At 40.8% G+C, this 24,550-nt stretch overlaps 8 protein-coding genes across 9 annotated transcripts; 1 reads left to right on the top strand and 7 right to left on the bottom strand.

Annotated features, from left to right (window-relative positions):
* Positions 1-871: 871 nt before the first annotated feature.
* On the bottom strand, positions 872-11,312 carry LOC130687498 (antifreeze protein Maxi-like). The gene is made up of 10 exons (XM_057510674.1): positions 11,233-11,312; positions 11,121-11,173; positions 10,989-11,058; positions 10,801-10,871; positions 10,685-10,738; positions 10,533-10,629; positions 10,386-10,457; positions 10,278-10,306; positions 10,043-10,087; positions 872-1,317 (listed from the first exon to the last, which is right to left on the bottom strand). Exons 1-10 carry the CDS (start codon positions 11,273-11,275, stop codon positions 1,075-1,077), a joined length of 777 nt encoding a protein of 258 aa, XP_057366657.1. The 5' UTR covers positions 11,276-11,312; the 3' UTR covers positions 872-1,074.
* Positions 3,221-4,486, bottom strand: LOC132087883 (glycine, alanine and asparagine-rich protein-like). The gene is made up of 3 exons (XM_059494894.1): positions 4,353-4,486; positions 4,160-4,248; positions 3,221-4,086 (listed from the first exon to the last, which is right to left on the bottom strand). The coding sequence occupies exons 1-3, from the start codon at positions 4,384-4,386 to the stop codon at positions 3,376-3,378; spliced, it is 834 nt and encodes a 277-aa protein (XP_059350877.1). The 5' UTR covers positions 4,387-4,486; the 3' UTR covers positions 3,221-3,375.
* On the bottom strand, positions 5,510-6,287 carry LOC130687518 (uncharacterized). The gene is made up of 3 exons (XM_057510699.2): positions 6,216-6,287; positions 6,079-6,146; positions 5,510-6,016 (listed from the first exon to the last, which is right to left on the bottom strand). The coding sequence occupies exons 1-3, from the start codon at positions 6,238-6,240 to the stop codon at positions 5,711-5,713; spliced, it is 399 nt and encodes a 132-aa protein (XP_057366682.1). The 5' UTR covers positions 6,241-6,287; the 3' UTR covers positions 5,510-5,710.
* On the bottom strand, positions 6,833-15,868 carry LOC130687517 (ATP-dependent RNA helicase glh-1-like). 2 transcript variants are annotated; one of them, XM_057510698.2, is made up of 3 exons: positions 15,865-15,868; positions 7,335-7,395; positions 6,833-7,260 (listed from the first exon to the last, which is right to left on the bottom strand). In XM_057510698.2, exons 2-3 carry the CDS (start codon positions 7,392-7,394, stop codon positions 6,955-6,957), a joined length of 366 nt encoding a protein of 121 aa, XP_057366681.1. In that variant the 5' UTR covers position 7,395; positions 15,865-15,868; the 3' UTR covers positions 6,833-6,954. The 2 variants fall into 2 exon arrangements, with proteins under 2 accessions (XP_057366681.1, XP_057366680.1); XM_057510697.2 differs by lacking the exon at positions 15,865-15,868 and adding an exon at positions 7,466-7,565 and having other exon boundaries at positions 7,335-7,396.
* Positions 8,516-9,227, bottom strand: LOC130687515 (uncharacterized). Its single transcript, XM_057510693.2, has 3 exons — positions 9,168-9,227; positions 8,993-9,075; positions 8,516-8,934 (listed from the first exon to the last, which is right to left on the bottom strand). The coding sequence occupies exons 1-3, from the start codon at positions 9,184-9,186 to the stop codon at positions 8,608-8,610; spliced, it is 429 nt and encodes a 142-aa protein (XP_057366676.1). The 5' UTR covers positions 9,187-9,227; the 3' UTR covers positions 8,516-8,607.
* On the bottom strand, positions 12,252-13,501 carry LOC130687510 (antifreeze protein Maxi-like). The gene is made up of 7 exons (XM_057510688.2): positions 13,407-13,501; positions 13,281-13,336; positions 13,136-13,214; positions 12,997-13,067; positions 12,836-12,889; positions 12,578-12,772; positions 12,252-12,512 (listed from the first exon to the last, which is right to left on the bottom strand). Exons 1-7 carry the CDS (start codon positions 13,438-13,440, stop codon positions 12,462-12,464), a joined length of 540 nt encoding a protein of 179 aa, XP_057366671.1. The 5' UTR covers positions 13,441-13,501; the 3' UTR covers positions 12,252-12,461.
* On the bottom strand, positions 15,854-17,208 carry LOC130687500 (antifreeze protein Maxi-like). The gene is made up of 5 exons (XM_057510676.2): positions 17,055-17,208; positions 16,919-16,962; positions 16,651-16,844; positions 16,338-16,578; positions 15,854-16,275 (listed from the first exon to the last, which is right to left on the bottom strand). The coding sequence occupies exons 1-5, from the start codon at positions 17,083-17,085 to the stop codon at positions 16,027-16,029; spliced, it is 759 nt and encodes a 252-aa protein (XP_057366659.1). The 5' UTR covers positions 17,086-17,208; the 3' UTR covers positions 15,854-16,026.
* Positions 17,209-18,827: 1,619 nt separating this feature from the next.
* LOC130687567 (ovomucoid-like) lies at positions 18,828-20,893 on the top strand. The gene is made up of 5 exons (XM_059494993.1): positions 18,828-19,058; positions 19,129-19,204; positions 19,277-19,638; positions 20,585-20,660; positions 20,732-20,893. The coding sequence occupies exons 1-5, from the start codon at positions 18,843-18,845 to the stop codon at positions 20,887-20,889; spliced, it is 888 nt and encodes a 295-aa protein (XP_059350976.1). The 5' UTR covers positions 18,828-18,842; the 3' UTR covers positions 20,890-20,893.
* Positions 20,894-24,550: the final 3,657 nt, after the last annotated feature.

The following is a 24,550-nucleotide window of genomic DNA, read 5'->3' as shown; positions in this document are numbered from 1 at the left end:
ATGACGTACGCCTTCCATCCGATCCAACCGACCGCAACAACTCCAGCTCCAACCGCTACTACGCCAATCACTCTTGCAGAGAACTTCACGAAAGAAGACATCTTCGAAATCAATACTAAGCGTTTCGGATCACTGTAGGAGATATTTGAATCAGTATTCAAGGATTTGGACACTATTCGATCGTATAGACTGCTATACTGAACAAAAAGTAGCTAAAAATTTCATTTTCGAGTTTAGCTTTAGTACGTTCGGCCCCTCCCAAGAAGGCTTGCAAATTGAATTTCGCACTTTGAATGGAATTTTACGTTAATTCTTCACATCGTAAAACAGAAAAAAGTGTTGATTTACAATCTAATTGTACAATCAAACATTGTTCAATGATTTCACTGACTTTTTTCTAAACAGGTATAATTAATTTATTTAACAAAAACCAATTTCAGAAAGGACTGTGCCTCCTTGTACAGTAGTACATTTTTTCCACGCCAAGTTTTTTCCCACCCATATTTTCAAGGTGTATTCCGCATAGTTTGTTTGTTTGTTTGTTTTATGATAATTTTGATAATATTGTGTAATGTATTGTGAATCGTATTAAGTCATACATACAGGCATACATTCGTCTGCTCAGTGCCTGCTCCTCACCAAGTAGCAAAAAGATATACGTGCTTCTTTTGGTGCCCCGAAACTACAACTTTCTCAGTGGTTTATCAACGATTCCATTCGGCATGTTTGGCTTTCCACAAAACTCTATGCTCAACGGCATGTCCAACTTCCAAAATGCTTTAACCGAAATTCGATATTGATTTTCGGGGAGGCACGTTAAACGAGGAGGTACGAACCAAGCTATCCAAAATGAAAAACATTTTACACCGAGTTCAGCCAGTAACTGTATATATTTTTAACAGCACAAGTGTACAATGTTGTGTCTGTGATGTTAGAGATTGCTCTACAATCTTTTGTGAATGTTTTGTGCAGCAAAAAATACTCGTAAAATGTAAACATTCCACTTCTCCATTGTTTCGTGCGCGGGAACTGCTGGCAATGGGATTTTTACTGTGAAAGCTTTAATCCATCTGGTTAATATCCATGACCGTAGCCTCCTCCGTGACTGCTGAATCCACCGTAAACACCACCACCACCAACAGCTACGGCTTGGGCGGCTTGGGCTGCCGAATAAGCTTTATTGGCGGCCTGCTGAGCAGCTGCTAAATCAGCTAACGAAGCTTGGGACTGGTATGTCAAATGTTGAGCATGGTGGGAAGCTTGAATCGATCCGTAACCACCGTAATGGGCAGAAGAATATGCAGCTGCTTGAGCAGCCTAATCAAGGAATACACAAAGGTATGTTTTACTAACCTTTGATTCCAAAATTCATGAAACATGCCAGGTATTCAAGTTGGAAATGGTTCTCATACCTGTGCAGCTTGTACAGCATAAACTGCTTGTTGTTGCTGGGCAGCTACAACTGCTTGAGCCTGAGATGTTTACATTTTAATGGTTAGATTTTGGGAGATTGATTCAACCATGGATAATCAGGAAAATGAGTTTGTCTTACTTGTTGTGCAGCGTATGTTGCCTGAGCTGCGAGGGCTGCCTGGGCTTGTTGAGCTGCTTGGGCTGCAGCAGCAGCTTGGGAAGCTTGAGCTGCCTTGGCAACACTAGCAGCTTGCTGGGCAATTGCAGCTGCCCCTCCATAACCTACTCCGTATCCACCGCCATGCCCGCCACCGTAGCCACCACCATATCCACCACCATACCCAGAAGCAATACCTCTTTTTTCCTATTGAAACATTCATATTTGTTCAGTTCATTTTACAAGATCGATAATGAGAAAGTATTTGTTACTCTCAATAGTTTAACAGATTCTTCGTCAATTTGCAGAGCTGATGCTACTGCCAGCATGCCTAACAGGCCAAATAGAACAAATTCAAATGTTTTTAGAATCAAGAACGAAATCGTGGAAACACGTTTGATGAAAAATCAATTGAAAAGTGCCAAACATCGATATCTTTTACCTAAGGCGAAAACAAGGTTTCGAATGGACAGCATGTTTATTTTGATCCGTCGTCTGCGGGAATCAACGTAAGCAGTTCGACGAGCTTCTGTGTTCTTTAGCTAGAATTGCACTGACTTGAAATCGACTAATCCGCTTCCTTTTTAAAGTACTTTCCCTCTTTCTTTTCACTTGCTTTCTATCACTCCTCCGACGACTTCAAGCCCATATAGGCTATAGGCTAGAGTACACAAAAAAAAAAAAACAGCGATATCTTTTTGTGAACAGAACTCTGTTTGTTTGATGTCGAAGGCGTCGTGCAACACAATCTACCCATTCTCTCAGTCAAAATGGTTCAGCAAATCATTAAGCTGTTATGGACACACAATATTGTGCATAAAGCCAAAGCGAAACAAGTGCTCGATCAAGTATTGTTACATTTGAAACGTTGATGTGGTACCCAAGAGCCGCGCATTGAATTGACAACTCTAGCGAATAGTGTTTGCAGTATAAAAAGAATATTAATGCTTCAGAGTGTTTTGTTGTTTCGCTTTTAAACGTATCTGTTTGTCTCTCAACACATTTTACGTTTTATGGGCAACTGAAAGAATGTTGAGTTTTTTTGTTTGTTTGTTTTTGTTTGTTTTTTTTGGGGGGGGGGGGGAGGTTTGAAGGATGGGTACGTGAAGGATATGCTTTCCATTTCCATTCTTTTCCACTGTTTTCGCAAATTGTCCCACATTGCTTTGCAAAATTCTTGGTAAAAAAAAAGGACCACGACGTAAATCATTCGGTGTGCCTCAAATGTCATGACGGTTTTCTGAGAAACGTCTGTTTATGTAAGCAAACATCAGCTTAGCTAGCAAGGGAAATGGATATTCAAATGATGGTCGAAGCGAGATTCGGAAGTGTGTCGACTTACGTGGATGCCATTTACGATTGACCACTTATCGACGGGTGTAGGCGAACTCCTTGAATTGGACTAACAGTGTACAAACTATTAGTTGGCAAGCGTATACTGGGTATTGTTTCACGTGAAGTAGTTGTGTGCCGAAGTGTGAAAAATTCTGTCTATTAGTTTGAATTCCCGTTATGCCGTTGTCAGGAAACGAGTGTTACTTCTAAGTGTCATACTTTGTTGTGCCATTGAAGTGTTTAACGGAAGCTGAATTTCGATTGTTGAAGTAAACCCACCGTTTAGCAGCAATTAGTTATCAACACAGTGGTGAGTAAGTAAAGTAATGATACTGTATTTATGGGTCACAATTAAAACAGTATGAAATATAGGGATTGATCTACAATCTTCATTAAAAATCTGCAACACCTTTCGTCATTCATGGTTGGTCAAAGATGAATCGCTCAAGGACAATTCTTTCAGTCAATGTTTAACAAGCTGGGCAGCCGCCAGAGCTTCCACCGTAACCGCTGCCAAATCCACCGTAGGAACCACCACCACCGACAGCTGTGGCCTGGGCAGCTTGGGCAGCTGAGTAAGCCTTGTTGGCTGCCTGCTGGGCAGCTGCCAAATCAGCCAAAGAAGCTTGTTGTTTGTACGCCAAAGCTTGGGCGTTTGCTTGGGCCTGGTAGGCCATCTGAGCTTGGGAAGCTTGTTGGGCCTGAGCAGCTTGGACAGCAGCAACAGCCTGAGCAGCATGAGACTGTGCGGCTCTAGAAGCAGCTGCCAGAGCTTGAGCTTGTTGAAGAGCCTGAACTTTAGTTGCTTCGGCGGCCTGAACGGCCTGGGTTGCTTGGGCGGCCTGTGCTGATTCGGCAAATGCTGCAGCCTGGGCAGCTTGAGCAGCCTGGGAGATTTGAGCGGCCTGCGCCTGTTTTGCTGCCACAACTGCTTGAGCTTGCTGAGCTGCCTGAACGGCTTGTGCCGCTAGTGTAGCTTTTGCTTGCTGGGCAGCCTGAGCTGCAGCTCCGGCCTGTGCGTTCTGTGCTGCCTTGGCTGCATTGGCAGCTTCCTGTGCAATAGCTGCGGCTCCACCATAACCTACTCCATATCCAGCAGCTCCACCGCCGGCTCCTCCGCCGTATCCAGAGCTGCCACCTCCGCCATATCCACCACCACCGCTGGCAAATCCACGTTTTTCCTTTTCATTCAAATAATTCTTATTGTTTGCAGGAAAGTATCATTAAAATAAGGAAACAACATGAAATACTTACACGAGCCTGCTCGTCGCTTTTGCCTTGTTCCACGTCGGACACGGATTCAGCTTCATTGATAACTGCTGCTTGAAGAGCTGCAACGAAGCCTGAAGCAGAATAAAAGAAAGAGAACTAAACATCTAGCCAAACTAGTTTTCGAAACCCAAAACTCGTGAATGAACGTATAAGCTAAAAGAAAATGACCGCATACCGAAGATGATCAAATAGCGAAGAGTAAGTTTCATTTTTCTTAATGGAAGAGAGAACGAACTGGAGAAGTGACTTTGCTTGATGAGTTGTTGAAGACTGATACCTTTTTCGAATGAAGTCTGTCCTTAAATATCGTTACCGATTGCGCAGCTATGGTTGACGACTCTCAGCACCCTACTATTTTTCACAGTTTCGCTTTTTTTGTGTAGATTAAGGTTGCTAATTTTGTTTACAGATAGATTGGAAATCTACATTTTCACTGTCGAGGAAATCCACTTTGTTGCAGTACCCCCGCTCGCATCCGCACGGCGTTTTCGGATCTTTGCGTTTTAGGTACGCAATTAGCTAATAGAAATTCTTCTTTTGTTTCAGACATTTACAATGCGTATTGATCAAACCCACATCGGTAAATCGGCTTGTTGGCTTTCATTGGAGACCATGGAATTACCCAGTTGAGGCAAAACGAGAAATTTTGTCGATTCAATGCGTTGTCTTCGATTTCACTTTCCTTTTCAATTGACGATGTTCATTGACAAAGACCTGTAGAGCTTTCTCTTTAGGGTGCGTTCAATGGAAGACTTAAAAAAAAAGAAAAACAGTAAGTCACTTGAATGGCTTCGTCTGCCCACTTTTATACGATCTTGTATCTGACTGAACAGCATTGCAAGGAACAATGCATCAGATAATGCTGGATGAATTCATCATAATGAGAAAGTCATTGATGCCGTTTCAAATTCTGATCGTTGACTGCTCACTACTTACATCATCCGAGTAAGCTGTCACCAGTAGCACAAAGAATCAAAAATGAAAGTCAGAACAAGAGCTATGAATTGTAAGTAAAAGTTTTAACGTTAACTACGAAGAAATTACTTTTCTGTTTATCCCCATTAAATTTAGGGAAGTAATGCGCACCATGACAGAATCAGTTCGAGCTGGAAATCATTTTTTTTTTTCCAATGAAGGAAAGGTACGAAGATACAGAGGTAGTAAGCCTTGTTCCACGATGCGATATGGTTGTCAGATACATAACTTTCAAAGTTAAGGTAAAGGGTTCAAAGTTTAGGTTATTGGGAACATTTTCACGCACACTTTTGTGAGGTGAAATGTTGATCGTTTCCGTTAGTCTGCACGCAAATGAAACGACAGTAATTCAAAGAGTACTTGTTAATCATTATATTTGCACGTCATTTTCTATCGTCAGAATGCGTAAATAGAATCACAACAATGGTATAGTTGCGTACACTACATTCTTTATCATAATCAAATAATCAATAGAAAAATCAACAGCTTTTTACGGAAATGCGAAGCAGAGATGTGGGATAGATTGTTATTTAACTGTGTTTGTTTAACAAGTCTTTTTTAACGGCCATAGCTAGGGAATCCTTTGTAGCCAGCTACATTGGACGGATATCCGGCGCCAGAGCTTGCGGCTGCGTTGTACGCATTTCCAGCGGCTGCCGCTCCACTGGCCGCCCAGGCAGCAGCTTGAAGTCCACCCTGTTGTGCAAGGTAGTTTCCATGGCCGGCTGAAGCCAAGAAATTTTGACTGGCTTGGTATCCGCTAACGAAGTTATTGGCTCCAGTGCTGACGGCCTTCAATGCGATACCATCAACGATGACGTTAACGCCCTTCAAAGAACCGTGGTAACCACGTCCACGACGAACCTAAAGGATCCACACGTAACGATGTTTTAGTTTTCGTTTTAATGGGTGAAATATTAACTTACGCGATGGAGCACATGTTCAGATTGGTCGTCGCTAGTCGGGACGCTCATCGCAACCGCGATCATCATAGCTGTTTGAATGAGAAAAATGATTTAAATTTAATTGAATGTTGGTTAAAGAATTATTTATATTAGGTTACCAAGCAGAATGATAGAGCGTTTCATTTTGTTAAACTGTTGTCTGTCGAATCGAGAGTGTTTGTGAACTTACAGCAGCTCATTTGCCTCCATTTATAGGGGCAGGCCACTCATAGGTTTCACTTTCCTTTTATGTATTCACCCTGATTGTTCGATTCATGTTTCTTTAAGAATTGAGCTACATAACACTCCGAGACGAATGAAATTAACGGGTAGCAGGTCTGCCTTTTGAAAAAAATCGGAAAAACTCTCCTTCTCGAAATCCATCAACCGAAAACTGCAAAAAAAAAAAATGTACGTAGACTGACTTCGAGTACTTACGTTTTTCTGTGGGTTTAAATGTATTAATTGTATAGCACCATACGGTTAACAAACTTCTAGTGGAAAGTGGAAAAGTTTTAAATTTTTCGTTTTTGAATACATTAACTAGTTCGTGATTTGACAAACGTCGTCGTATTTGAAGTAGCTCGCAGTAAACTTTCATTTCAGCTCTCAGCGTCTACCGATTTATCTTCTATTTCCGTATTCACTACGTCAAAACGCGAAATTTGTTAATAAACTTTATCTCCTATAGGGCCACAGTTTTATTTGTTGTGAATTTTTAAGATGACAAATAATATTCATATCTTGGGTCGTGTATTTCCAATTTTGATGCCCGGAATACATATACATTCCATTAAAAAAAGCGGTGTACAGTGTAACGTTTGTTTTTTTATTTATTTGTTTTGAAAAAATGGTTATTTAACGGCCATAACTAGGGAATCCTTGGTAACCAGCTACGTTGGACGGGTATCCAGCACCCGAGCTAGCAACTGAGTTGTACCCAAATCCAGCGGCTGCTGCTCCTCCTGCAGCCCAAGCGGCCGCTTGTTGTCCGCCTTGTTGTCCGAGATAATTTCCACCACCGGCGGAAGACAAGAAGTTCTGGCTGGCCTGGAATCCGCTGACGAATGTGTTGCCTCCGGTACTAACAGCTTGAACGGAACTTCCGTCAACCACGGTCGAAATACCGCCCAACGAACCGTGATAACCACGTCCACGACGAACCTAAAACAGACACGTTTTTCGGTTTTTGGTTGTCCAGTGGTTGTGTGTTAATGGATTTTGGTTAGTTAACTTACACGGTGGAGAACACGTTGCTCATTGTCGATCGGGATGCTGAATACTGCAACGACCATCATAACTAATTGCGTCAAAAATAATGAAAGTTAAATCGCTTGACGTTGATGAATTTTTGATAATAAATCATTACCAAGGAAAAAGCTGGTTAAAGCAGTTGGGCTAGTCATGGTTGTGATCTAATGTCTGATTGGGAAATGATACACAAATTGCAAACTCAAATGTCTACTTATAGTAGGAGAGGAAAAAGTTTTTTCGAGTTTTCACTTTCGTGATTTCGTCAAGATCGTGAATCGATGACGTCATGTCCCGTGGTCTTCTTCAGAATTGACTTTCCATATTGTAAGCAAATGGAAAAAGGAGAAGATAACTAGATCACTAGCACACAATTGAATTGGATGACACCATTGAAAACATCAGACTTCTCATTGTCTGTTAGAAAACAAAGCCGCCAAAGCTTTTCTTTTCTTGCTGGTGAATCCGTCAAATCTAAATCTAGTTAAACGTTTAATTAACTACAATTAAAACATGGTATTTATTTGCATTTTAAGAGGATTTAGCAACCTCGTTAATGGGGTATTTTGTTGTCTTTTATTCGCGCGTTTTGCATGATATATGCAAATATTAAAAACAGGCTCAAACATGTTTACCCAAGTGACGAGATGAAGGATAAGATTTTCAACCAATATAAAACCTTTTCCCAAAAGAAAAAAACGTCCTTTCTTTCGTCTTTTGAACAATTATCAGTGAGAAACCTAGCAAGGGGATGGGTGAGTAAACATGTGGCATCGGATTTTTCGACATGACGAATCGTTCCCTTCCCTACACAAAACTAAGATAGGGTAAGAAAGCTCTACATTATTAAAATTTTGAGAACAGACTGCTGACAAGAAAACGTTTCGAATTATCCAGTTGGATCAAAGCTTTGTATCTGGATGGATGTGTACAGTCAAAGAAAGCAAGTAAGTGTATCTCTTCTTTAAATTTGTTATTAGTGTTTGGATATTCTAATTATTGGCTTTGTATCGTATCACAATTTTTTGCATCTAAAGGTATTGGAATTAAATAAGATTTTCCAGTATTCCTTTGCTGAAATTCATGAATAGGCTATACTTGATGATTTTCAAAAAAAATTTACGTAAACTTAGACAAGACATTCTTCTTTTCATAGTAATTAAAAGTATATTTGATTTTAACCGTGTGTTACATTATGCAGAGGTTATTGATTGCAATAGGTCATAGTTGTGCTATCGATACAGAAATGCTCAGTCCAATTTAACGACGGCCGTACGACAATGACGACCCTCCTTTATGTTTGTTGCCAGCTGCTGCACCTGCAGCCGCTGCGTTGGCGATGGCTCCAGCGTAATATCCAACTCCGAACGATCCACCACTCAACAGCCCATCTGCAGATGCTAAGGAAGCCTGATTGGCATTGTAAGCTTCTTTGGCGAAACCTCCAGCTACTGCAGCTCCTTGGAATAGCACGGGGTTAAACGAACTTCCAGTCAAGCCCAGGCCACCGTAGGTACCCCCGTAGCCACCCAAACCGCCATTTCCAGCTCCCAGGCCGTTGGGTCCGTAAAAATCGCCTCTTCTGACCTGGAAAGATACACTGCAAGTTGGTTTTGAGTTTATTTTATTATTATTACTATTTTACTCTGTGGTGTAGATCAAAGTCGGGGCCTCGCTGCGAGTAGACATGTTGGTTCAGCAGAGTAATTGCAGCTAGCAGTAGACAAACTATGGAGGAAGAGGTACAGAGTTACATTTTCTCGTAGTGAGTGTGCAATGTGATTTAAACTGATTATTGGAATGTTGGTAAAGATACTTACTCATTGTAGGGTGAGACATGATGAGGATTCTAATTGGAACTGAAAGCTGTGAGTTCTACTGTTGGATTTTATAGTTTTGGTCTATACGAAGAGAAATTTCTTCTTTCAAAGGCTGTGACGTGATTGTTTTGTTACAGTCGTGACAAACTATAGCATTTTCTCCTCCATTTGTTCACGAGTTTTGTTATTCCAGTGACATCCTATTCGTTGATTTCAGTTCAAAAGCTTAGGTAGTAAATAGGGCAATCTTCCATCATCAGAACATTTGACCTAATTTGCATGGTGGCTAGGGACGAACGTTCGGATTTCAAGAGTTGATTTTCTTCACCGAATCTTGTGTCTTGTGAGAAATCCGTACTGCGTTTCATGTTCCTATCTCGTCCATGTATCCATCTCCTACATCTCGTCATTGATGGTTTTGTTAACTTAAGGGTATTTGGTATTAGAGTTTAGTGCTCATAGTGGCTGACGAGTTTCTGCCTTAATGCACCCATAAATATTTGTTTACAAATCATGCAAGTTTGCAATTATATTTTTATCAAAGTGCCATAATCAGTTACTACGTTTTGCATTGTTTGTTTGTTTGCAATTGAATGATGGGCAAAAGAATCAATTCTCGAGTTTCTTTTTCTGAAAGCATTGTTTATTGATTTTAGGACTTTTGGAGACACTAGTGATCATGGTTAGCAATATACAAATATCGAGTATTTTGCAGCAGAATAAAAGCTTATATTGTTTGGAGGTACAGTGCAAAAGAAAGTTGGTTTCTTATAATTGTTTTCTTCTACTAAGCGATCTTTCTAATAAGTTCGGTAGCCTTTGGAACTGCTGAGGGCAGCTGCCACTTTTGCAGCTTGTGCAGCTTGCTGGGCGGCCTGTGCAGCTTGAGCAGCTTGGGATGCCTGGGCGATCTTTGCAGCCTGTATCGTTTTAGTATACGAAGAAACCGTTAGGTGTGCTATATTAAATTTGTCTAAAATATTTTTCACTCATTAAAATACCTTATTAGCCTCAACTAATTTAGTGTATGTCGACTACAATGGGGTGCCACAAAAGTGCCATTTAAATACGTGCGTTTAACTACAAAATGTTCTTTAGCTTTAGATTTACCTGTTGGGCGGAATTCGCGGCGGATACGGCTGTTAATGCAAAAAGGATGAAACGTTAATATGCTCATCATGCAACGACTTACGAGTGGCTGAAAATATTAATATTTACCTGCCCCAGCACTGACAGCGGCCGCTGCCTGAGCGGCTGCTATGGCATCGGCTCCCTGCAAAGCAGCTTTTGCTATTTTGGTATGTAACATATATTATCACTACATTAAAGCAATTCTATGCTTCAATTCATTTTTTCTTTTAGTACCTGCATACTGTGCCGCCTTGGCTGCAGCGGCAATGTCTTGTAGAATAGATTGCAATCTTGCCTGGTTAGCTTGAGCAGCTTGTGCGGCAGCTTTCGCCTAGCACGAATTGGTTTATGAACATGATGCTTTATCCTCGTTAACAGTTCATTACCTGGTACAATGAATTTGACGCTGCTTGGGCTGCTTGTGTTACTCCACTCGTAACCTTGTTGATACAAACGAAGATTATGTTAAATAATGAGCGCATTTGCAATTAAAATCAATTACAGTGTTAACGGCTTGTACAGCCTGCGTGGCTTGCTGGGCAGCCGCTGCGGCCGCTGCAGCTGCTGCTGCACCTGTGTATCACGGAAAAGTAAAGGGATTTTTATAGTTATTTTACGAGAAGTCTTAATTTTAAAAGTTTGGCTGTGGTTTAGTTACAGGATGGCAATAATTATGGAGCTGAAACATACCCGGAGCAGGAGCATAATGAACTGTAGGTTGAGTAAATCCACCTGTTCCTGAGTATCCACCTCGTTTTACCTGAAAAAAATGGAGTGTTATTATTGAAATTTAGCGTCGATAGGGTCGTCTTTGTAACTTACTCGGATCGTATCGGCAGGAACATTCTGTACATCGCCTAGCGACGATGCAGCGACTTTGTAAAATGGCGATTAGAAATGTTGAAATAACGAGGTACTCTGTATGAAAACTTACCAAGTATAACTAGAAAAGAGATAAATTGCACCATATTTTGCATTTTCCAGGGTCTCTTGGCTGTTAAGCTGCTGACGATGGGGAAGAGTCTGTTCACCGTTCCGCCGTTGGAGAAGTGTTTTATAGACAAGTGGGAAGACTTTTGGAGCTTCCTTTATTCTATATTGCTATTGTTGCTGAAGATAAGTGAGAGCAAAGTCGTCGTTTCATAAATTCTTGTGTTACCCGGTTTCCAATTTTGGAGAAAGAAGATGAAATTGATTTTTTTTTATGGAGACAAACTTTCTTTTCCGCCCACACGACGAGCAGATCGACAATAAGATCTTTCAAATATTCACGGTAATAGTGGGTGGAGTTCCAGCTAGCGCCTCCCTGCTCTGCTATGTCTTATTTCATTATAATGTGTATTCGTTACCACGGAGAAAGTTTAAGATTTTTCTTCAAACGATACCACTCCACATTTCAGTTTAGCTGCAATTTTAATTAAGGAAAAGTCGATACATTGTTGATGATTGGGTGATCTGGTTGGACTAGTTTTCTTCACTAGACGGCTAAGTTACGGATAGGGAATTAGTTTTTAAATGCACTATACAACCGTTGTCCGTGTAACGATTGAGGGTTTAAAAGAATACGGATGGAAAATAGTAAATAAAAACAATTGAATCGGCTTGGCTTTGTTTTAGACAAAGCTTGTTTTAGGTAACTCCCACTTCAGTATTTCATATTCATCTGTATTCTTTTGTAGCTTCAATACCATTTAGAGGTTTATTCAGTTAAAACTTGTTTACTTTGCCGTTGCGTGTTTTACTTCTGCCAATTATTTTTCTTACGCTAAAAGATTGGGTTATGGCTCTGTTGTGGCATGGTCTTTCATACGGAGGCGTAACAGGAGGAATTTCTTGAGCGTTCATTTGAAAAAAGTATACGAGGATGCCTTGATCTTTTGGTGAATTTTAGTGCGTTTCACGCAGGCTTATCTCTGCCATTGTAACGTTCTAAAATGAGCTTTCAGTCATCAATTAATTTTTTTAAAAATTGTATTGCAGGATTTGGATGTGGAAAATTCCAACAGACACGAGTAGTTTGTGAGAAATGGTTATTGAGATAAAATTGAGTGAGCAATTATGCAAGAATGCCGCCATTGGCCATGCAGTATGGGATTGGGTTGAATTGTAATAGGTACATCTGCACTGTCCTAACTTTGTGTTCGGTCTTCGTTCTCCGTTTGTTTACTTCCCATAATTGTAGGCTGCTTGGGCAACTTGCGCTGCGGTCGCCGCCTTTTATAAGGATCATGAGAGATAGTCAATTTCGATTTCTCTTCATACGTGTTTGCGTCTCTTACCTGGGCAGCTTGAGCAGCGGACGCCGCCTGGGCAGCTTGAGCGGCAGTCGCTGCCTGGGCTGCCTGAACCGCTTGAGCAGCTTGGACCGCCTGAGAAGCAGCCGCTTGAGCTGCGCTGGCAATCTGTGCGGCTTGCGCTATGTCAGCAGCGGTGGCAGCCTGAGCTGCTTGTGCGGCCTGGGCAGCTGCGGCAGCCTAACATTGAGTGGTTAAGTTAATTCAGGGAATAAGTTTAGTATCGAAATTTCTTAGATATACCTGGCTGGCTGCTTGTTGAGCAGCTTGGGCAGCGGCGGCAGCAGCTTGAACGGCCTAGATATTCATCAAGTTTAATAGCAATTTAAAAGAATATTTTGCATGTGAATGTTTTAATTTTTATAAATTCTTCTGTTGAATAGACTGTGGGCCTTTGATGTTACCTGCTGAGCTGCATGAGCAGCATATTGGGCCGCTTGGGCCGCCTGCGCAGCAGCTGCCGCTTGAGCAGCTCCTTTTGAGTTATGGAAAATTCAGCTGTCAAGTTAAAATTGCTTTCATTCTTTGTGTGTTACGCAATACCTGGAGGAGGTCCGTAGTATGTAACTACTGGAGCAGTAGAGGTGCTACCATAGCTACCTTTTAACCAACCTCGTTTCACCTGGAATATGTCAACGATTTACATCTTGCGTTCATAATTCGTGTGAGATTGGGGTGCAATACTTACGCGAAGGGCTTCATCGCTCTCCGATAACGTCGAGTTGTCGGCAGCGTTAACGGCAACTGTAAAAGCGTTTGTTAGGTCTTTAGCTTTGTTTATGTATTGAAATTTAAATCGTCGGGAAAAATTTACCGATGCAAAAAGCGAAAATGCTCAGCAGCTTCATGATATGTTACTGCTCGTGACGGTGTTCAAGGAAGATCTGATGACTATTCTGGATGTCACCAAGATTTTATATATTCCTCTAAAAAAAAAAAAAAAGATTTCTATCCAGCGATAAAGTCTATTCTTCCCATCGATTCTTCAACGTTTGGCACAATGATGTCATTAATCTGTAAGAAACGGTGAAAGGGAGAAAGATGTTGAAACACAAGAAAGGGAAAATGAAACACTAAACTTGTTTAATTTCTCCAGTTTTTTAAAATAAGATTCGACTATTGTAATCGGTGACGCGCTTGCTTGATTGACTTTCTCGGTTAGCGCATCAAAGTGTAGCCAAATTTCCGATGCAACAAAGTAGGGACGCTTCAACAAACATTGTCCGGTGTAGGGCCATGAAGGAGAAAACTTTCTCATCTGGGTAAAAATACACAGAAGCCCACTTTCTTCGGATGGGCAATGATGGCACCAAGTCTGAAATATTTGTCGTCGACGTGCATTGTATTCGTCCAGTTTATCGTGACAAATTGTCGTTCACGTTGAAACCTGAACGAGCCATGACGAATCGCTAAGAATCAACAGCTGCAAACCATTTCCCACAACTTGTTTCTATACATTGTATTTAAAAAACGTTAAATCAAAAGAAAAATTTTAAATGCTTAAGGTGGCAAAATAACAATCCATCCACCAGTGAATCTCAGACATGTATATCGTTCATACTGTCCGGCTGAAACTTCAATAGCCTGCGGGCAAATGGGCGTTTTTTTCAAACTTAGCCTCTCTAAGCAGCAAGTGCTAACCTATCCTCCAAGTATTGTGTATTTACGTATGTAAAATCTACGGAAAGTCATGAAAAGAAAACCCATTAAACGTCATGCCATTTGAAAAATATTCCAAATAGCTTCCTGTCCCACGGCTGCTACTTACTTGAACCCCAATCCTGCGTGAAATGATCACCCACATTACCTCTGTCCTTGCAGTGCAACTGCGGAATTTTGGAGTCGTATTATATAACCTACCCTATTTTCAAGCACACAATGCGACCATTCAAAACGTGAAAGAAATTGAAAATGATGTCGTAACTGGTAACCGTTGTTAGCATGTTCAGAGAGTTGCTCAATAGACGAGCCACCCAAACATCTTAGGGATAATTCCAAACATGCCTTTCTACAGCAATTTGTAACTGAAGGCAAAATAGTTTGTTTGACGACTGTACATGCCCACATTTATTTTTGCAACCAAAGAAGCTGACAGTAGCAGAAACTGAACTGCTCCAGAGCGTCACAAGTGTCGTAGTGACACTTAGCTCAAAAGGTAGGCTAACCCTTCGATGCGGAGGTTGGGCCATGAAAGAAAGGTGATAGCAGGAAAAGAAGCAGGAGCGGCCATCATGGATTTTTGGTCATCCTTCCTGTATTCCTTTGGAATACAGCGACGAGGTATAAAGACTTGAAGTATAATAATTCGTTATTCCTTACGCTAATGGAAACGTGAATGTTAAAGTTATACTGTGACTACAGCTGCTTGTGGCTGTAACACTGGCTGTAACATTTTGACAAGTAAATATCCACGAAATCGAACTGAGATGGAAGCACAAGGAATTTTGACGAGTGAAAATTTACAAGATTGAACAGAAAGATATGAGAATTTTGACTTACAAGCTCTACTGTGATTATTTGGGGGTAAAAAGGGAAAGACAAAATGCTCAACGATCCGTTTACACCACCACAATCGCTTGCGCCAAAGCAGCTCTCTCTGCCCGCTCGTTCGCTCTTCTGGCCAACCTCCGCTGGTAAGAGGCATTCCGCAGTGCCTTGTTTGGCTTCCTCTTCATTTTTCAGGGAAAATTTGAACGGAACAGGCCAGTTAAAAAAAAATGCGCGGAACAATTTTGGGTTTTGGATAGTATAGCATTCCCTCCAGCTTCGATTCTTTTTCTCCAATTGCAATTACACAAATATCATCTCTATTTTAGATAATTTTTTCTCACTTTATTGCACTACAGTTCTCCATTAGATAGAACGATACAATTTCTCAACTAACCATGCATTGCAGACGATAACTCACCTTTCTGATCTACCCCATCTTTATTCCAGCTTTTGTTACGCTAAAGTTCGATTCTTTTCATATCCGTTTTTTTTAACCTGTGCTTTAAAGTGGCCAAAGCAATATCATTAATAGCAATAAAGGTTTTAAATAGCACTACATACAAGTTAGAGCTATTAACGAGATATATGAGGTCGTAAATGAAACTGTGAAATCGCGAATGGAATTCCCATGTCTTACCTTAAAATAAAGTTAGAAACATTGAATTTGGAACAGATCTTTTATTTTTTAAACGAACGCATTCAAGATCGAATAAGATTCTTTCAGTCTGTTTCTCTTTTTTTTATTTTTGTGGGAAAGGGAGCGATGGTTGATTGCGCAGAAGGCAAGAAGAAATCTTAGTTCAATAATCGAACAATTTTGAAGGTGTAAGGCAAATAGTGTCGATCAACGACGGAACAGTTCACAACAGAGGATAAGAAAAGACGTCCCCATTTTTCTTTTAAACAAGTCACCAATCAAATCAAAGTAATTAAACAATAATTAATTATTTTCCGTAGTGACCGTGTCCGCTTCCGAAGTTGGAAGCGGCGCTGTTTCCGAGCGCGGTGATTCCGCTGATAGCTTGGAGAGCAGCGGCATCGATGGCGACGTTGGAAGTCTTGGCGGCCGAAGCTGCAGCCGCAGCCTGAGCTGCTGCTGCAGCTTGAGCAGCCTGGGCGGAGCCAGCCAACTGGACAGATTGCTGGGCATAGGCGTTCTGGGCGGCGGCAGCCAACGAACCAGACTGAGCGACCTGATTCAATTGATCGTCAACGATTAACTTGCTTTTCATTCGCAAACTACTCGAAAACCTACCTGGAAAGCCGAAGCGAAGTTGGTTTGCGCGGCAGTGTTGGAAGCGGCCCAAATGGCTGGGCTGGCAGCGGCCAAAGCTGCGGCGATGTCACCTGCTGCCTGTTGGCTAGTGACGGCATTGAAGGAATTGTGCAGCTCGTTAGATGTCACCGGAGCTGTGTACTGGGCGACGAACTGGGCAGTGGTGGCCAACTGTTTGTTGTAGTCGCTGCGCACAACCGACGCAATTGCGCTAGTAGCCCTGCATAATTAATCAAATCATGATGGTTATTCTTTTGTTTGTTTCTTTATGGTGGGTTTTAAAAATCATTACGAGCTTCCAGCGACGCCTGCAGCGTTAGCTAATTCAGCGGCAGCAGCAGCGCTGGCTGCTCCGGTATCGATGCCACCGTAACCTCCGCCAGTGCCGCCGTAAGCTCCGGCGGCCGATCCGAAACCGTAGCTGCCACCAGCCGCGCCACCATATCCACCACCACCACCTGGGGCAATAGCTGCGCCTCTTTTCTCCTAAATTAAAAAGGGGTAAAGTTAGAAAAAGAATTCATTTTCAAATGGTTGTACGCAGTATATCTTGGACTTACACGGCGGAGTTCGTCGACGGGGAGAGCGCTAACCATGGCGACAGCTGAAAATAACGGTAAGAATAAATGAATTAAAATTGTAAACGATGTTCGAAGACATCACGCATGTCTTTTTGTGTGTAGTAAAATGAGGTACCGATGCACAGGAGTAGAACGGTGTTTGCCATTGTAATTCAAAGTAGGAGTTCTAGTTGAACTGATTAATGTGATGATTGGAAGCTGTGAACGGATTGATGATTGACTCCAATCTTCTAGTCGTTTTTATACGTTTGACAGTTGTGCCCCCAGGTGGGCGATTTTGCCGATCGGAAAGAATTTACAATTCAGTAATTCGCTTCATCACTTTCCCTGACTGGATACATATCGCGGCCTCAATTGTCAAAAATGAAACTCGCAAAACGGAGAGGGAATTTCGGGGTTTTGTTAAAATGCTCTATTGATTGGCCGCACTTGACGAAAGCAATTGGTCTCTAAAAGATAACAGGAAAAAGAAGTAGAGCAGCCATCGTTTAGGCTGTCTCGGTCATGAACCAATTGATTTTCAGGTTCCTATTTTCCATCAGTGTGGACGATTAGAAGAAAATGTAGGCAATCTCGTATTCAAAAAGCTGTTCGAAGAAACACAATAATCAAGCGGCCACGGTTCCCGATTCGTTTCCCTGCAGGTACTCGAACAAAGGTGTTCCACGGAGAATTTCACTTTCAATCGTTTCAGATTAATAATCTCCTCCACTTCAAAGGTAATAACGAGCAACGTGAACAATTGGAGACAACGAGGCACTTCAGAAAAAAAAAATGGAAAGTTTGTTCCGGATAGGAAGAGGGAATTAAATAATTGTATCAAGCTTTATATGTAAAGCACAGCAGAAGTCGGTGGGAGCCCTAGAATTAAGTAAAGCATGTAAAATACTGAATGGAATTATATTTTATAGTTTATTATATTGTTAACGGCTGGTGAATTAGATTTGAATCAGGTGCAAAATGTTCTTTCATTTGCACACGAGTTGCAGTACTGGATAACCTCTTCTAGTTTTCACAAGAAAAAAGCTGACCCATCCCTTAACGCTTCAGTCGATTAGAACTGGTATAAGTGGCAAAGGCTGGGTAAGGTATTCTGTTGAAGTAGAAAGTTTTTGTAGACACAGGTAATGCACAAAATGAATCGCTTTCAGTTAACACTTGGCCACGCCAGCCACAGGTACCTCTGTGAATTTAGGATTTTGTATTCTGATATTTCAACTGATTGCGAATTCATTCTTCATCGTAATTCTATGAGAATATCTTAAATGGGTAGTGCCTCGAGTCGTTACGCTAATAAGGTATTTATTCAGTTTAATTCAGCATTCGTGTTAACTACTTGTCATTGTTTTTGTGCAACTAGCCATAGACAACAGTAAGTGACAACCTACAGCTCGAAACATTGCGTGACGCTTAGTTCACGGGGCTCCTTAAAATTCAGAATGCCTTTCATTAAATGCTAATTATAGACTACTGGAAAGTTTTGTACTGCCATTAAAGGAAGTATGAACAAGTTTGTTTCACGGTTCGGTCGCGTTCTTTTTCGTTGTAATCGCATTGCATTGCGTGCTGTCAAATCGACCAAAAGTTCAATATTTACTTCTTTCCATAATTTTGATGACTATGTTATTACGTCATTTCTAGTAGAGACATCAAACGTTCATCTGCTTTTTTTTCTTGCGTCAAAAGGATCTGATAATGGGGCGTAATTTGTTGTGAATTTCAGCTATCCTTCAAGTTCTAGAAGTTGTTTTTGTTTAATTTGTCCTATGTTGTACATTTCATACTCGAAAAGGATAATTCGAATTGCATCAGTTTGAAAGCCACGATTGCAACATCATTATCAGTCATTCATGACAGCACGTCACATTTGGTTCCGTCTTTGCGCAATAGGTAAACATATGCGATGCGATATAACACAACGATAAGAAAATGTTCACCAACTCACAAACCTAACAAAAAGGCACGGCTAACATTCGTTTCCATACAACAAACAAAAACGGTAAAGACTAAACAAGGTAGAAAATCCTTGTTCCAACAGGCAATTCAACATCCAATTATTTTTAAACCATTTACCCCGTTTTGCAATCAGCTAGTCAGGAATTTTGCAAACTTTCCAATGGTAAACCATCATCGATGTGGACAATAAATTTAAAATTACGTGTTTTGTTAACGCGTCTGTTCTTCGTCAGGCATTTCTAAATACCTCCGTGTTTTTCGTTGTCTTCGCACTGTGCATCTTGAGTCACGAACGAAGTGTCCACGGAAGTAAGTTTTTACTAACGTCACAATATTTGATGATTACGTTTTAACCATTTGAATTTCCTTTCTACTATCCAGATGAAATAAATAATCAGAAAAATAGCCATATTGTATGTCCACTTAATTACAGACCAGTATGTGGCAACGATGGCACGACTTATTCCAACCAATGTCTGCTGGATGCTAAAGCCATGGGTGGTTCCGTGATCAACAAGGCGTACGACGGCGAATGCAAGTTAGACCAGAAAGAATATGGACCACATTGTACTCCTGATGAGAACCCAATAGTTTGCGACTGTCCGTGTGGCATTCGCTGCACGGACGCTTACATCCCCGTATGTGGAACCGATGGCAAAACGTACGGAAATGAATGTCAATTGGCTGTCACGAATTCGTGTGCTGAAGTTCCCGTTCGAAAATGCTATGACGGTGAATGCAGATCTTAACGATTGAAGCTAATGGACCAACTCTGCGGGCAGTTGGCGCTGGTGTTTCGCGGTGTTGTCCTAGTTCGTACGGATAGGTTGTAAACGCTCGGGTACTAGCGAATAAATGTTGAAATGTTATTCAACAGGCCTTGAATATTCGATTGATTGTTCTCCAATCAGAAAATCTCGCGTCAGGTCGGAGTAAAAACATGTGACAACCAATAAATGAAGAACCGTTATTATTTCAGATACGGTCGTCATAACGGCGAACACGAAACACGCAATAATTGCAAGCCAAGAACTCGTGCGGGAAAACTGGAGATGGCGTTACCGGGTTTGCTTGAACTGGATTTGTACTGCTTACTATACTAATCGTAGTTTTTTCCCGTTTGAGAATTTCTGTGACAGTGCGTACTGCAATAACAACAATGGCGTGTTATTGTTGGGCTTGCAACGAGTTTTAGAATTTTGCACTGGTTGTCTGTAACTATCACATTGTTTTTCTCTGAAATCTCAACGATCTTTTGACTTAAGAAACAACGGGAAACTAAACGACTGTTAGCCGTCGATAACTCACACTCGTTGATTCCATCTACCACGGCAGTAACATGAACACGGTGACCGTTAAAGAAGATTGTGGCTATCACTTGTTTTTCCATTGACGAATCCTTTCCAAAAAGAAAAGGTCACTGAACTTATTAAGATACAGTTTCTGCTTACAAGAGTATCCGTTTTAGATTAATTATCCATGAAACTTTGTCGGTGATTTGATTGTTTGCACAAAGAAGGACGTTCCTATAAAAGCCTCTGCCATTCAACAGAAAACCAGAATGCGATTCTCCTTTCCCAGCTATCTAGTTGAATTTTAGAAAATACTATGGTAAGAAATGTAATCAGACTTTAACATAACGCTTAATTCTAGAACTTTGTGATACGTTTTCATACTCTCTTGTAATAGAAAACTTCAAGTATCGCCACAATTTTGATCGTTGTTGCGTTATGTTTTCTGAGCAATCAACGAGGTGTTTACGGAGGTAGACCGTGCATTATCGATGACTTGACAAACGTTTAAATTTTATTGATTTGCATCATTTTTCCAATGTAGAGGTTCGACGACGTTGCGATGTCGTGTGCACGTTCCAGTACAGTCCGATATGTGGAACAGATGGAAGAACTTATTCCAACGCGTGTCAACTACAAGCTAGGAATATGTGTTATGGCACCCGAATTCGTAAGGCTTACAATGGAAAATGTCGATTTTAGAAAGGTAGTTGAAACCATTTTCCATGGAAGATAAATTCGGGTCCTTATCTAACGTTTACTTACCTGTTCCGTGTTGTTTTTGGTTAAAATTGCATTGACTTTATGGCCTCCGATCTCCAAGAAAATTACAACGAAATATGGTTAGCGTGTACAAATGCATTTCTCTAAACTTCTTTTGAATTTTTACAAATTTTTCCCTTCACAAGAATGCGACCGACTTTTACCTTGCTGACATTCATTTGGCCTTTACACGTGTAGCACCGTTTAATTGCTGGTGCTGTGACGTTAACAAAAATGACCTTGCTTTTACGTTCCTTTCGTCCCTTACATATTCATCGTATTAATCACAGATACCATGTACATCATCGTCGACAATTTGTCTCTCAGTACCTGAGAGCCATTAGCGGTTTGTATGACAACAATTCCAAAGAAGAGCATCGACCCTGCATTGCAATATTTGTCCAAATTGTTTCTAATTTGGTATCGCCAACTCTGATAAAAGGAACTAGATGTCGACCAGATTTCGACAAAGGCCACCAAGTTTTTTTTTCGAGGCAACGTACTACGTTCTTCCGTATCAGCTATCCACGAGAACATGGGACAACTGTTTTCAATGGTACAGTTTGAAAAGTGTGGCAGTGTAACAATTGGCTTACTATCCGTTTTGTAATTCTGCGCTATAGAAATTTGTCTTTTCGGTTATGTTTCTCGTCTTCCTCGGTGCGTGCGTTGTGGCTGGACAAACTGACGTCAACAGTGGTACGTTCCATAACATTCTAGTATTTTGAAGGCTACGCCTTACGGCATTGTTTCTTTAAAAATTACAATGCAGTACTGGTTGGATCACGACGTTGCGGAATAATTTGCACGCGGGAGTACCGCCCCGTGTGCGGGACAGACGGCCGGACGTACCCAAACCTATGTGTATTGAGAGCTAAAAATCTGTGCTACGGTACCTGGGTGAGGAAAGCTTACAAAGGTAAATGCAAATTTTACCCAAGATATTGACTGCACTTCATTTTTTACTAGTCGGCCCCACATCACCCAAGATTATATTGGCCACTTGAATTGTTTCATTGGTTTTTTAAATATTCAAATGTGATTTTTGTCGCAAATAAAAACCAACGATGGACAAGTCTGCACTTGTTGCGTTTCTATAACATGTTAGGGAATGCAAATACAATCGAGTAACAAAAGGTACTTTCGTTTTCTGTTTGATAAAATCTGTTATTGCAAACGAGGAACGTGAACGAAAAAAATTTATTCTGAGAATTTTATTTTTGTTTGATTCTTTGGATATGCAACTTTTCAAAATGACGACTCGCTTGACAGTCATTGTAAGCAAAAGAGCTACCTGGAAAAGGGCCAATTCAATTTAACGACGAATCGTGCTAACTATTGTTTTTTAAACTCTCATACCAATATTTCCATTTCACTTGTCACTTTCAAATTTCAATTTATTTTGATGTGCCTTCAAAATCTACCCCAAAAAACTATCATATTGGTATCTGCCCTTGTGCCGAGTGTAGGAAATATAAACTAACGAGACCTTCGTGTCTACTCATTGTACGCCATAAAACACAACTTGACAAGGCTTTAACCACGTAACTATTTATACTTTTACCGTTCTCTCTTTTGTGGAAAAAGTAAAAGGCAATGAGATGAAAATAATTTTTTTTTATGTGGGACGCGAATTACTGCAATGCATTCCGCGTCGTGGATGCTAACAAACAATGTCTGTCAGCCAATTTGCATAGCTTTGCCTGCCTTGGAAATTGTTAAGCAAAATTTCAACATTGCTGAATGCAAATACGTTTGTTATGAAAATTGCCATTTCCATCAAGCGCAAAATTCTAGGATTTCGATGGTCTCTGGATTATTCTCTAATTTGTTGGACGGTTTCTCCTTTAGAAATGCAACAATACCATATCCATAATTGCTCGATAACATTGTTCATAGCTAGTACTGTAATTGCACATGGATATGCATATACCAAGAAAAATATTCGTAAAATACCTGCATTACCACTGGCTTATGCACGAAGGGAGCCACACCCGTCTTCCTATTTCCCTTGAGAAGTCATTCAAGTAGATTTCTTTGGGTTTTATTTGGCTTGATGAAGTTGATTATCTCCAAGTTTTGAAAGATTGGATATGGATCCGCTTTTAATATTCACCCATGTTAGCCAATGGCGACACAAATAGAGAGGGAAAGTACGCTGAGTCCTTGTAGTCCATGTAGTCGACAACGGAAGAGGAAAATGCGACGCACTGACATATGTGGCATCACAAAAATTTGGCAAGGAGAATGCAAACCATAGGGCATGCACGAGGAAAATCCATTAGTATATCGACTCTGCTCGGCATTGTTTGAAATGACATTCCATTTGCGTCTCCGTCTATCACATTCGACAAGAGGCCACGTCAACGGAACCAAAAATGGTAAACTTGTAGGAATTTAAGGCTCTATATATAAACATGAAACGCTCACGTTTAATTATCTATTCATAAAATTCTTTTTATGACGAACGCAGGGCGCCAGTACTCCTCTTTTCCAAGAAAGTGAATGAAAGGTGGATATCGTGTTTTCATATTCCAACAGCGGTAGTGATGTGGAAATTACATGCAAATGGGCAGGCTCTATCCTGAATGGAATAGCTCTCTGGGCCAGTGAGTTGTTTGCCACAATGGCAATCACTTGGATGTCGTCGACACGGGCAGCCCAATAGCAAAACTAGGGCTTTAGGGAAATAGATACCTAAACAAATTTTACAAACAATTTTTTTTTGTCAGCTCAAGGCTAATGTGTTTCACGTGCAGTCCAAAGCGTCAAATTTCTGAACTTCTTCGGAATCAAATGATCGGTTTTTAAACACGCTTGGCAACGATCCAAGTGACCTGGAATAGCTCAATACTGTGCCGAAGGAGAAAGAAAAGAGGGGCGTTTTTCTCTTTGATGTATCGTTCACCTCTTCGAGAAAACGTCTAGAATCTTGTCAAGGTTAGTCGATTCTCGAAACCACATCACGACAGGTTGGGAAATAAGAATCAATAACTTCCTTTGTGCTGCAAAGCCGCTGAACAAGTGACATTATTGAGTCGGAGGGCTTCACTCGGTGTATTTCTAAGTTTACGAAATATCGTACGCAATGATTTTGCGTTGCCCTTTGCGTAACGAAAAGATTGGCAACATTTCTTATTGCCTAAAAGCTATTTACTTCGATGTTGCTGGAAGTTTAGCACATCGTCTAGATGTGGTTTTGAACGCAACTATAAAAGCTTTTGAATTGCTGAATTGTTTGACACATTTCCTCGAACTTCGAGTGGCGAATGTTCTTCAGCCTTTGACAAAGTGTAAAGCTTTTCAAGAATGGTAAGCAATCCTCCACTTCATGTGTTTACGTTTGTTTAAGACATTTTTCTCTTTTTGTCTTACATAATAGAAAAGTCTAAGCTTCGCCTTGCTCTTAGTTAGCATTACACTGTGTTTTTTGAATAACGAACCAGGCGTTAATGGAAGTATGTGACAATTTTACTCTTATACAATTTTTCAAATAACAACAACTGTTTTGCGTAATTATTTCTTCTATCGTTCTGTAGCTGAATATGGTAACTGCAATATTGTGTGCCCGCTTGTGTTTGATCCAGTATGTGGAACAGAT

This window comes from Daphnia carinata, chromosome 4 (assembly GCF_022539665.2).
Source record: "Daphnia carinata strain CSIRO-1 chromosome 4, CSIRO_AGI_Dcar_HiC_V3, whole genome shotgun sequence".
In the NCBI taxonomy this organism is placed as follows: domain Eukaryota; kingdom Metazoa; phylum Arthropoda; class Branchiopoda; order Diplostraca; family Daphniidae; genus Daphnia; species Daphnia carinata.
This window is presented reverse-complemented; position numbering and strand designations above follow the sequence as displayed.

What these genes read in the sequence shown, in the direction of transcription:
- LOC130687510 (XM_057510688.2), bottom strand. Translation starts at nt 13,440, where the DNA reads ATGAAGCTGCTGAGCATTTTCGCTTTTTGCATCG. An exon ending in AGAGCGATGAAGCCCTTCGC is followed by an intron (nt 13,215 to 13,280) that starts GTAAGTATTGCA and finishes GACATATTCCAG; the next exon opens with GTGAAACGAGGTTGGTTAAA. An exon ending in CCGCTGCTCAAGCTGCCCAG is followed by an intron (nt 12,513 to 12,577) that starts GTAAGAGACGCA and finishes TCCTTATAAAAG; the next exon opens with GCGGCGACCGCAGCGCAAGT.
- LOC130687498 (XM_057510674.1), bottom strand. Translation starts at nt 11,275, where the DNA reads ATGCAAAATATGGTGCAATTTATCTCTTTTCTAGTTATACTTG. An exon ending in CGTCAAATTCATTGTACCAG is followed by an intron (nt 10,630 to 10,684) that starts GTAATGAACTGT and finishes AATTCGTGCTAG; the next exon opens with GCGAAAGCTGCCGCACAAGC. An exon ending in CGCTGTCAGTGCTGGGGCAG is followed by an intron (nt 10,307 to 10,385) that starts GTAAATATTAAT and finishes TTGCATTAACAG; the next exon opens with CCGTATCCGCCGCGAATTCC.
- LOC130687515 (XM_057510693.2), bottom strand. An exon ending in ACTTTGATCTACACCACAGA is followed by an intron (nt 8,935 to 8,992) that starts GTAAAATAGTAA and finishes GTATCTTTCCAG; the next exon opens with GTCAGAAGAGGCGATTTTTA.
- LOC132087883 (XM_059494894.1), bottom strand. Translation starts at nt 4,386, where the DNA reads ATGAAACTTACTCTTCGCTATTTGATCATCTTCG. An exon ending in TCGCTATTTGATCATCTTCG is followed by an intron (nt 4,249 to 4,352) that starts GTATGCGGTCAT and finishes ATTCTGCTTCAG; the next exon opens with GCTTCGTTGCAGCTCTTCAA. An exon ending in AAAGCGACGAGCAGGCTCGT is followed by an intron (nt 4,087 to 4,159) that starts GTAAGTATTTCA and finishes TTGAATGAAAAG; the next exon opens with GAAAAACGTGGATTTGCCAG.
- LOC130687517 (XM_057510697.2), bottom strand. Translation starts at nt 7,502, where the DNA reads ATGACTAGCCCAACTGCTTTAACCAGCTTTTTCCTTG. An exon ending in TTTAACCAGCTTTTTCCTTG is followed by an intron (nt 7,397 to 7,465) that starts GTAATGATTTAT and finishes TGACGCAATTAG; the next exon opens with TTATGATGGTCGTTGCAGTA. An exon ending in AGCAACGTGTTCTCCACCGT is followed by an intron (nt 7,261 to 7,334) that starts GTAAGTTAACTA and finishes TGTCTGTTTTAG; the next exon opens with GTTCGTCGTGGACGTGGTTA.
- LOC130687500 (XM_057510676.2), bottom strand. Translation starts at nt 17,085, where the DNA reads ATGGCAAACACCGTTCTACTCCTGTGCATCG. An exon ending in GCAGGCGTCGCTGGAAGCTC is followed by an intron (nt 16,579 to 16,650) that starts GTAATGATTTTT and finishes TTAATTATGCAG; the next exon opens with GGCTACTAGCGCAATTGCGT. An exon ending in ACTTCGCTTCGGCTTTCCAG is followed by an intron (nt 16,276 to 16,337) that starts GTAGGTTTTCGA and finishes CAATTGAATCAG; the next exon opens with GTCGCTCAGTCTGGTTCGTT.
- LOC130687518 (XM_057510699.2), bottom strand. Translation starts at nt 6,240, where the DNA reads ATGAAACGCTCTATCATTCTGCTTG. An exon ending in ACGCTCTATCATTCTGCTTG is followed by an intron (nt 6,147 to 6,215) that starts GTAACCTAATAT and finishes TCATTCAAACAG; the next exon opens with CTATGATGATCGCGGTTGCG. An exon ending in CTGAACATGTGCTCCATCGC is followed by an intron (nt 6,017 to 6,078) that starts GTAAGTTAATAT and finishes TGGATCCTTTAG; the next exon opens with GTTCGTCGTGGACGTGGTTA.
- LOC130687567 (XM_059494993.1), top strand. Translation starts at nt 18,843, where the DNA reads ATGCGATATAACACAACGATAAGAAAATGTTCACCAACTCACAAACCT. An exon ending in CGAACGAAGTGTCCACGGAA is followed by an intron (nt 19,205 to 19,276) that starts GTAAGTTTTTAC and finishes TCTACTATCCAG; the next exon opens with ATGAAATAAATAATCAGAAA. An exon ending in TCAACGAGGTGTTTACGGAG is followed by an intron (nt 20,661 to 20,731) that starts GTAGACCGTGCA and finishes TTTCCAATGTAG; the next exon opens with AGGTTCGACGACGTTGCGAT.